Source organism: Bos grunniens, chromosome 3 (assembly GCF_055505025.1).
Source record: "Bos grunniens cultivar Pamir isolate PY7600 chromosome 3, Bosgru_T2T1.0, whole genome shotgun sequence".
NCBI lineage: Eukaryota > Metazoa > Chordata > Mammalia > Artiodactyla > Bovidae > Bos > Bos grunniens.
In genome coordinates this window covers 94,481,419-94,492,450 of record NC_141167.1, presented here as the reverse complement: position 1 = coordinate 94,492,450, position 11,032 = coordinate 94,481,419, and the positions used below count along the sequence as shown (strand labels likewise).

Sequence of the window (11,032 nt, the reverse complement as noted above, 5' to 3'; positions counted from 1 at the left end):
ACTTACTGGCAGAGAAAACTACAAATTAACTAACAGTAAGTTTCCCAAAGAGAATACACCCTCAGAGCAGCAGCAGGGTACAGAAAGCGGGGGTGGGGGGGGGGAGGTGGCAGGGGGAAAAAAAAAAAATCACACTCATATACACTGAACACTTGACAGGCAAAGGGTCTGATGCAACCCCAACCTTCTTCTCTGGCTGGGCCCAGGCAACTTTCCATCCTGAGAACTCTGCCTTATGATGTTTTCAGTCCAAAGTACTGGCTTTACAGCAGCCATAGGAGATTCAGTCACTTTCAAGTTGAGCTCCAAAAGGGCAGCTGACAGTGTGACCCTGCAACCAGGGTTTCTGCTGACACGTGTATACCTTGTTTAACCTCCACCTGCACCTTCTCCCCAGCTCCTCTTTACATCTCTACCCATAAGCTATAAGCTATGGTTTCTTTTCCAGGTAACTAAGTTAATACTCTAACAATGGAGAACTGCGGTGAAAGGCCTGGTGACATCCCTCCTCCCCACCCTGGTCTTCTGTAAACTTGAGAAAAAGAAAGTTTCTTGTGTATCTTTGGTTGGCTAAAGAATTGTGGGTGGTAGGCCGAGCTGCGGATTTAAGCCAAGTCACTGGCAAAAGCAGCCAGTATGAAAAAAAAAAAAGGACAAAATCCTATTTCATCCAAGAATGATTCAGCAGGAGCTGGTTCTTTCATTTCATTACCCAAAGCTTAGGAGATCGATTTTTTAAGGAGAACTAAAATCACCTGAAATACAGTCAAAACCTGGGCCCCCAACAGTAGTGGGAAGAGGAGGGGAAGAAATGAACAATGACCTTAAAAATTAGCTGCCAGCACAGGCTTCCTGGTTAACCAATTATCAGCAGGGCTTTAGTCACCACTCCACCCACATGTTAATCCCCATGTGGAAAAATCCCAACATTTCAGCATAAAATATCCTTCTGAACATTTGGACTATCAGAGTAAGTCACTAGGGACAAAAGCAGTTATTTTATCCCAGGAGAATTACCACCACCACCACCACCACCACCAGAACACACACACACACCCCACCACCACCACAACACAAACACACACCCCCTCCCTAATGTTCAATTCATCAGAGTACTCAAAATACTAATGACAACCCAGCAGATAAGCAGCAATATCAGCCTGTGTTAACCAGTTACAATTCCAGCTTTGGGTTTGCTAGCCCCTAGACATGTTATTAGAATCCATAAGACATAAAGGTTGAACCTCCACAGCCCAGGTACGCTGTTATCTTTACCACTACTGTGCAAGTGTGTGGTTACCCAAGGGACATACAGGTCTATGGACATAATTTACTGAAACATCTTTCACTAATCCAACATAACAAACACCCCAGTTTCATCTGAAAAATAACTTTAGAGTTCTGCATATAAGTCATTGTTAAGGAGCATTAGGCTTGGACACTACAGGCTGTTCACGAATCAGGGACATCTGGTGTGTCACGAACCAACCATTTGACCTTGAGCAAATCCCTTCACCTTCCTACGCCAAGCTCGGGTACATATCTAGGAGGCTCTACAGTCCTGCAATAAGTAACGTGCGGCTCCAGAAATCAACTCTTTTTCTGAAGAAGAGACATAGAAATGAGCTTTTAAGAGCCTGTTTACTGGAATGACCTAGGGTTTGACGGTGTGTACCAGCACAGGCCACTAACCCAGTCTGCACCCCCGAGGACAGAGGCTGGCGCTCAGTTCTCTTCAGCTACTTGACCTGAGCCAGCAGCCCTCCACATCTTATGCTTTTTAAAGATTCAAGCTGTGCATTCCCACTTCTCCTTCCCTTCTCCACCAGGTCCAAACCTTTCAATGACCTCCTTCAAAATCCATTTAGAGTCCCCAAAGAATGAACCCTCCCTCTTCCCCCATCACTCACTCCACACGGAGGAGCCCTCAGACCCTTCAAAGTCCTACTAAGCGCCGGACAGCGTGCAAGCCCTGGACACAATGGAGGGGATGCTCTCCTACCGGTATTCTCACGACCTGGTCATTTTATCCCATCAATTGATACTTCTGATCGTCATTTTGTATAAACCTTTCTCGACTGGACTTTGGCCTCGGGCCTATAAGTTAACTGAGTTACAAAAATGCAGGAACCAGCTGTCGTTCTGGTAATCCCACAGTGCTACTCTCTCCTGCCCGGGGAGGAGATTCGTTCCTTCTAGAATCTCTCTTCCGTGCGTAGACACTCCTAACCTGTACTGTCCTCGCTTCCCTTCCTTTTTTCGTATTTATAGTATCCGGAGACACTGGTGGATCAGCCCGTGCTCCTTCCAGGCTATTCCAAAAAAATCTACATTCACCCTCCCCACCATCAAGATGACCACTCCTGTTGCTCAAGCTTCCCCGAGTGCATCCCGTGTTTATGGAAAGTGGCCCATCAAAGCTCTCAAAAGTATACCTTCAAGGCCATCCTAGAGCGAAGGCACACCCTTTCTGGCACCAGCCCGCCCGACCGGCTCCACACTAAGGGGAAGCCAGTTTTTGTTTTTTTTTTACCCTTTGGGGGAGGGCGGCCGCCTCTGCGGACAACTGGATAAACCCTGGGGCCTCCAGGAGGAGCCTAGGACCCCAAGGCCGGCCCCGCATAGCAAGCCCCCTAGGGCCCGGGCCGGAGCCGCGGCGGGAACCGCAGCCCGGGAACCGGCCGGGCAGAGCGCCCACAGGGGAAGGGGAGGAGCACGCCTTTCCTCCCGGCGAGAAGGGCGGAGGGAGAAAGGAAGGCGAGAGACGCGAGGTGAGGGCGGGCGGAAGGAGGGAGGGAAGGAGCGGGCTGGAGATGCCGCCGGCGGCCCGCTCCCGGCGAGGGCCGCCCGGCTGCCGTGCTCCCTCCTTCTCCTCCAGAGCCGGCGGCTCCCAAGCGCCGCCTCCAGGAGCCTCAGACCCCGGGCGCGCTCGGCCTCGGGGGCCCGCAGACCCTCAGGGTCTGCGCTCCGCCCGGGGCTGCCGCGCTCCGGCCCCTCGGCGCTCTCTTTCCCCGTCCGCCCCTCATTACCGCACTCCCTCCAATTTCCAAAGTGCGTCGCCTTTTAAGCCTCGCCGCTCTGCCAACCCGTTCCGCGCTGCGCCGCTTCCTCCTCCTCCGCCTCCCGCCGGCTGCGGTCGCCCTCCAGACTTCCTCCCATTCCTCCGCCTCCCGACCAGGGCTCCCCGCGCCCCTCCCCTGGCTCGCCCGACACTCACCCCCTTCCCCATAGCTGCGGTAGTGTGCGCCCCGAGCCGGGTCCTTCTGTTCAGAGAATGAGAGAGAAAAGAAGAGAGCGGCTCCCGGCCAAGCAAGCGCGGCCGGGGGAGCGAAGAGGAAGGAGCTAGGGCTGCCGCAAGGCGGGAAGGAGGGAAGACGGCAGGCGGCTCGGGCCGATGCCTTCTGCCGCCGCCGCCGCCGGGGCTGCTACTGCTGCTGCTGCCACGTGTCCGCCTCCTCCCGCCGCTGCTCTGAGCCCCAGACCCCGCCGCAGCTCAAGCCCGCGCCTCCTCCTCACTTCCTAAAATATGCAACCTGCGTGCTAGCCCCGCCCACGCCAGGCACGTCACCGTTACCGGAGCAACCTGACACCGACCACGGGCCTGGCTCCGCCCCCCGCCCCAACCCCACCCCCAGGCCGGGGCCGTGCCGGCTGCGACCGGCCAGGGCTCCAGGCAGGAGGGCGCCGGGGCGTGGGGCGCGCGTGCCCACGTCCCGGGCGGCCGAGACCGTGCCTCTGCGGGGCGCCCCGGCTGGCTGGGCAGCGGGGATTCGGCGGCCATGCAGCTCCCGCGTCCCTCGTGACCGGCCCGCTTTGGAGCGCGCGCAAGGTCCGCAGTGGGTGCGGGGATGTTCCTGGAATTGGGCCCCCGAATCTCCGAGGACCCGGGACAGAATCGTCGCGCGGAGGGGCTTTTCTGGGAATCAGGGAGCTCCTCTGGGGCTAAAGGAAACACCAGGTTGAGGTGGGGAGTCCGGAGAGGCTGTAGCCAGCGCTTGAAGGAGGGACTGCGCGTCCCTGCAGACCCCAGGCCCTGCGCCTACCTGCGGATGGCTTCCCCGACCAGGCTCTAGGGCCAGCCTCTCGGTGCTCTCACGAATGCCTCCTATGGTCTTGGGATCTCCGTTGTCTATATCCCACAGGGCCTGGGCTGGCGTTGCCAGAGGTCCCAAGCGCCCCCCCCCCCCTTTGCTTCAACACCCCCAAATAATAATCCTGAGGGCCTGCGATTAATTCATTCATGTTGCTGTGTGAATATAAACTGTTTGTCCTGTTTGGGGATTCACTTTAACGGGGGAGGGACACCTGAAACCTAAGGGAATGCATATCTTTAGCAAAAGGGACTCCGCGGAGGGGAAGATGTTTGAGGGTCTGTCTCCTGGCCTTCCACCTGGCACAGCAGGGCCTCTCTCACCTCAGCCTTTGCTTCTCTGAGGGATCTGGGCCCAGAGTGTGGTGAGGAGCCCAGAAACTCCCCAGAGGGCCCTGGCCTGGCTGCGCTGTGTGGCATTCCTCCCATTACAGCTTCTGCAGAGGCTGCAATGGATGAAGGTTTCCTGGAGTTAAAAAGCAAGGTTTTATTAACAATGTTTTCAGGAAGTCAAGCATGCTCTGGGAAAGCACAAGGTTTGCAGGAGAGAGTCACTCCATGTCTTTGGGAATTCTGACAACAGGGAAAACATTAACTTCCTAAGCAAGCTAAAACTGGCCCTGTTAATTTCAACTATTAATTTAACATGAAAAAATAAAGAGGTGAAGCCTTGAAAGAAACTGGGAAGAAGGGAGGGAAGGAAGAAAATCGAAGGGGGAAAAAACTAGCATCTGTGTTAGTTGTTAGGCCATTAGAGTAAGTCTTGTTCCTTCTTAGAAGAAACTGTTTCTTTCCTCTTTTCCAAGAATGCATTGTTCAGGACTGGTGCCTTCTCCAGCGACCTTCAGGCTTGGTTAAATCAGCGCAGGTCATGAAGAGCAGAGGAACTGTAAATTCAAATTCATGCCTGCTGGGGAAAGAACCCCCAAATCCAGAACAGAGTTCCCAATGCTGCTAATTCAACAGAAGGAATTTATCAAGTGTTATCAGGGCTCTGCCTCTAAAGGTCTAGAAAATGATTTATTTTCATGCACTATATCCCCCATTACTGCTAACCTGTAGGAGGATTTTGCTTACTAAAGATCTCTCAGCTTGTTTGAGATTAATTATCCCTTGGGCCCTGCTCGGAGCGGAAAAAGCACAGCAGGAACAACAAAATGTAGAAAGCAAAATTCTAAACAATGTAGGTTTCTCCTGCTGGTGGATCACCTTTTCCACCCTAACTAACTAAAATTATCACTTTTTAAATTTTAATTCAACAACATAACCCTGAAAGATCAGACATTTATTTAAAAATCCCTTGGCCTTTTCAGCAGTTTATTTGGCAGCTGAAGATTGCTGAAGGTCCTTTCAAGAGGACCTCAAAGTTCTAGCTATATTCTAGACTGGGGAAAAGGCATAAAAGGAAGAAGTATTAAAATCTGAAATTTACTTTTGCTCCACTTTATAGCACTTTTACATATAAAATCCTCCCTGGGATTCTCACAAGTCTGGAAGGCAAAGGGCTTTAGCTGCATTTTACAGAGTGGGAAACAGGAGGTTTGAGGATTTTCTCAAAACAAGGGCACTCAGCAAGTGATGGAGGAGCCTGGTCTCAAAATTGCAAGATGGGAACCGTCTTCCTACTTGTAAAATTTGGTCTCTGAGCATGGCACCAGGAAATTTTTGGTGGAAGGATACTACTTGCTTTCAACAGGGCTGTCCTCACAAGAACAGAGGGTTTCCATGTGCTTCTCCTCTTTTATAACCAAGAAGACCCCAGCGAAAGCCTTCTTTTGCCTATTTCTACTCTTCATCAGTCTACTGTGTGAATCATTGAGTCTGAGAACATTTTATAAAAATGTTTGCTATAGATCAACAAACACTCCCTCACCCCTGTTTTCACCCACCTAATCCCACTTCTCAAGGTGTATCCCATTCCATTTTCAAGTCATTTGATAATCCATTTTTTAATTCCAGTCCTGTTGAAAGACACATAATTTGACAAAAACATTTCAGAATATCAGACAAGTTATGTTGTTGCTACTGTTCCTCTAATGTTGATGTTTCTATAAGTGCTCAGCCAAGTGTTACGGTCCAGGCACTTCTGGGCAATTCTCAGGAGTGTTTTTAGGGATAAAGTTTATCGTCAGGTGTTGAGGACAAATCTTAAGAGGTGAAGGGAAAAAAATATGGTAAGGAAGCTGGAGCTGAAAACTTTTTATGGGAAAGAGTGATGAAAAGAATCCCTGCTGGATTGTACAATGGAGCCCTGAGCATGCCTATAAAATTAAGACAAAGAGACACTGTGGACAAAACTGAGGTGCAGAAGTCACAGATGCCTTGGGACATGGGTGACCAAAGAGGGAAATACCATTTTGGGGGACAGGCCTCTTTCCCCTCTTGGGAGAGCTTTCTGAATGGAACCTTGGAAAGCAAACATTCCTCTCATTTTATGTGAAAAAACTGAGGATCAGGGAGTGATTGGAACTGGACAGTCCCTGAACATTGGCAGAACTATTGGGCATCTTTTCAAACTCCCAGAGCAGTGCTGAGGATAAAGAAACTTCCAGAAGAGAATGTGGGGACAAATTCTGTCTCTCTATTCTATCTACCTCTTATACTATCAGTTCTAATTAAGCTTCTAGCTTGGGAAACAATTAAACTGATGGAACCAGAGACTCAGCATTTACAGCCCCCAAGGCTGCCAAATGTGGATGGCTTCGAGGAGGATTTGACACAACCACAGAGTGTTGGCCCAGTCATTGTGAGTAGTCAGGAGACGTCTGAAAAACATGATGCAAGTCAGTATTTTGAGCCAAGAGTGCTAGCACTTTGAGTAAGTACTTGCTGAAATGAATAAACATGCCATTGCAATTAAGGGCTTTAGAAAAAGAGTTGGAACCTACAACAAAGTTAGCATTTTCCATTGGAAGCAAACACTTGGGAGATCAATGAGCTCGGAAACTGGAAAGATAGAAGTCTTTGGTCCAGCTTGCACTAGAGTTATCATGGAAACAATCTTAGGCATGCATCTTTATTTTTAACCATTTCCTTGGTACTCCAGGAAGCCACTTAGCTGCCACTGTTACTGCAATAAAAGTTACCATATTTACTGCATTAAAGCCAGTTCTTCTCACAATTTCAAAGTTTCTCCTAGCCAATATCTATCCCACCACTGCAAATCTGCTTGTCCCCATCTAGCAGCAGATGTAATACCCATTGCTTTAAAAGCACAGTTCTGGGGACTTCCCTGGTGGTCCAGTGGCTAAGTCTCCATGCTCCTAATGTAGAGGGCCTGGGTTTGATCCCTGCTTAGGGAACTAGGAACCAGGCTCCCCCGTCCCTGGGATTCTCCAGGCAAGAATACTGGAGTGGGTTGCCAGTCCCTTCCCCAGGGGATCTTCCCGACCTAGGTATCAAACCCCGGTCTCCTGCGTTGCAGGTAGATTCTTTACCATCTGAGCCACCTAGGAAGCCCTCCTTTATTACAACTGCCACTTAAACAATTTGCTCTTATTAATAGCTGTCTTTGTAAAGAAAACAATTATAAAGGACTCTTTAGTTGTCCCCCCCCCAAGTGTTTTACACCGTGTCCTCAATTCAGAGTCAGCTCGGTCTTCTTTTCTAGCACTTTCCAACACACTGCTACTCCCTTCACCCCGGGGATTATTATTGTGATAATAGTATCAAAACAGTATTAAATGTTACAATATCCTGGCATGTAAAAATGCATATTTTGTTCTCTACAAATCAACCACCATGGGGCATTGCAAACAAAAATTAAATGGCAACAAACAAAGGGTCTGTAACTAAAAGTATTCTACTGCCAAAGTCCTATCTGCGTCCAGGCAGCATAGACATGGCTTCAGGCAGGCTTACAAGCCAGCACGGGCAAGCTGGAGGCACAAGGAGAGGCAGCAGGAGCAAACTGTCGTGGAACCCTCCTTGTTCTCAGGGGAAAACAGCCATGAGCACTGAGGAAATGAGGGCTGCCATTGGGGTGGATAGATCTGCTATTCTTGGCCTTAAAATCTTCCATGGAAAAACAATTGAGAAAGTTCTGTGAAGGCTGGTTCCACTGAGAACAGCACTCTTCCTTAGATCCCTTTGCACTAAAATGGGGTTTCAGGGACTTTGCAGATTTTCCCTTCACTGAAGTGAGAAATCACCATAATAGGAGAGAATACAGAATCATCAAAAAGTGGTTTGGTCCATTTACAAAAGTCTGGGAGTTTTTGAAGAAAGTAACCCCAAAGTAGGTCAGGTACAAAAATAGTAACCAGCTCAATTCATTTTTAACAGCTTAGGTTTTACTCTGGAGACTGCCATTTGGTTGATGGGTAACCTCTACATGTGGACTCTTACTGATAAGCCCGCTAGAGAAGTTCCCTCTCTTTCATCCCTTCTCCCACCCCTACCTCTGGCACTCTCCATTGTTTAACAGAAGTAAGAGCTAACTCATGCCAAAACAAACAAACAAACAAAAATTAAATTTAAAACCCCCAAACAAACAAACCCAAAAACCCAAAATAGCCATTACTGGGGATCTACTCTGAGCCTAACATCATGCTTGATGCTGGCATATAACGACAACTAAGACATATTTTCTACCCTCAAATAGTTCACCATCTGGCATAAAGTAAGGCATGTAAAGAGAGATTAGTAACACAGTGAGAGGTGTTGTATCTATGTAGCATATCATGGGGACATGAAGGAAGAAGTAGTCAGTTCTGCCTGTGGAGCTGAAAGGGCTTCCCTGGCTGGATCTTGAAAGACAGATGGGAGTTCATGAAGTGGAGCCTCTTGTGAGTGCACGTGAGTGCGTGTGTGTGTGTGTGTGTGTGTGTGTGTGTGTGTGTGTGCGCGCGCATGCGTACTCGTGTGTGTGCTTGTGTACTGTGGGGTGGTTGTAAGCAAAAGCAGCTGCATGAGTAAGACCCTTGGCACCTAAATAAACTTAATCTATTGGGGGGGACTGGCCAGGAGTTTAAAATCACAAGAGCATAGGTTGTGTGTGTGTGTGAGAGAGAAAGAACACAGCAGGAAATAAGCCTGGAGAGGTGAGCAGGGTCGATTGTGGAGGACTTCGGTACTATTCTAAGGGCTTGGACTTTATCCTGTAAGCCATAGGGAGACACTGCAGGGTTTTAAGCAGGGAGGTGTCATGATCAGATTTGTGCTTTGGAAAGATTTCCGTGGTAGTATTTGCTTGCTCCTTGGAAAAGCTACGAGAAAGCTAGACAGTATATTAAAAAACATAGACATCATTTTGCTGACAAATGTCCATTAAAAAAACAGTAGTCAAAGCTATGGTTTTTCCAGGAGTCATGTACGGATGTGAGAGTTGGACCACAAAGAAGGCTGAGTGCTGAAGAACAGATGCTTTTAAATTGTGGTCCTAGAGAAGATTCTTGAGAGTCCCTTGGACAGCAAGGAGATCGAACCAGTCAATCCTAAAGGAAATCATACCTGAATATTCATTGGAAGGACTGATGTTGAAGCTGAAGCTCCAATACCTTGGCTGACTCACTGGAAAAGACCCTGATCCTGGGAAAGATTGAAGGCAGGAGGAGAAGGGGATGACAGAGGATGAGATGGTTGGATGGCATCACCAACTCATTAGACATGAGTTTGAGCAAGCTTCAGGAGATAGTGAAGGACAGGGAAGCCTTGCATGCTGCAGTCCATGGGGTCATAAAGAGTCAGACACAACTTAGCAACTGAACAACAACAACAACCAGAGCTCTGGGATAAGCTTTCAGAATCAGTGCATTTACCAAAGCTCTTCTGATCATATTATTGGATTCAGTATCTCAGGACATCCATGTTTAGCTCTGAGATGGCATGTTACTTTTTTTCTTCCTTTTTTGTGCATTTACATGCATGTCTTGATCCTCATCATGATCCCGATTATCTACTCCTTCCCCCAAACAGAGGCTTTCAAGTTGCTAGATATGGTGGAAAATTGGGATTTGGACATAATTTTAGCAATCTGTTAGGATACAAATCCCTGACCTTAAAATGTGGCTCAATTTGAGTCTTCCTTCCTCAAATGTAACTTTGGAGCCTATTTTATCTGTAACCATATTACCAGGGCTGCTGCTGTGAGAATCAGTTGACGTGATACTCTTAAGGAAACATTGCCTGTCACATTGTAACTGTTCAAACAGTGTAAGGAATGATCTTGTTGATTTCAAATTCCTACTCAGCCTGCAAGAAACAAGGTTCAAAGAAGGATGGACATCCACAAAAATTTGTCTAGAGGACAAGGGAGTGAGAACAGAACCGGCTTTGTGCTGGTTTTCCTCTTGCCCCAGCAACCTCCCGTATCCAACAGCGGGCCTGTCTAGGGATATGCAGCCAGCTTGTAGCAGAAACCACAGTACAGAATGCAGGAGCTTGGTGAGAAAGGGTTGGGTAATGCTCCACCTGTCTGAACTGGTCTAGTTATCACCAAACTGCAGGTGAGGACTAGGGAAATAAACTCTGCGCTGAAACACAACAGCACTGGCCTCACTGAGAAATTGTCATCTTCGGAATAAGAAGCTTGACTATCCATGTTCTGGACTGCAGGGGCTGATACAGGGTAACCTCTCTGGTTGAGGGTGTGGGGTGTGGGCAGGGGACCGGGAAGGGGAGAGAGAGAAAGCATTGGGGAGAGAGAGAAAGCATTGTGTCCAAGTGTAACTTAAAACCATTACAGGTTTTTTTTTTTTTTTTTCCCTTTTTACATCCTCCCTCCCCCTTCACACACAGAAAGAGAGAAAGAGAGAGAGGAAGAGAAAGAGAGGAAGGAAGATAATACCTGCTAAGGTAGTCTCTAATTGGCAAGCCAGAGTTCTTTCTCTTCCTAAGAATGACCCAAGAGAATGCTGGGTTTCAGGACCATCACTCCCATTCCTGGTAAAAGTCTGCCAGACAAGGTGCTGCAGGCTAGAGCTGCAGGGAGCTTGGGGCTGG

At 48.5% G+C, this 11,032-nt stretch overlaps 1 protein-coding gene and 1 pseudogene across 3 annotated transcripts in view; one reads left to right on the top strand and one right to left on the bottom strand.

Moving 5' to 3' along the window:
• Positions 1-3,495, bottom strand: part of ATP1A1 (ATPase Na+/K+ transporting subunit alpha 1) — a 32,363-nt gene extending 28,868 nt beyond the window's left edge. The window contains exon 1 of one of the 2 annotated variants that reach the window (XM_086392052.1): positions 3,218-3,495. In XM_086392052.1, the coding sequence (XP_086248178.1) occupies positions 3,218-3,229 (12 nt within the window). In that variant the 5' untranslated portion in view covers positions 3,230-3,495. Of the gene's footprint in view, positions 1-2,435; positions 3,056-3,217 lie in introns of those variants that run through there. The other variant, XM_086392053.1, reaches the window with a different exon arrangement.
• LOC147376145 (uncharacterized) lies at positions 3,279-4,233 on the top strand (annotated as a pseudogene). The gene has a single exon (XR_015160787.1). The product of XR_015160787.1 is annotated as an uncharacterized LOC147376145 (transcript).
• Positions 4,234-11,032: the final 6,799 nt, after the last annotated feature.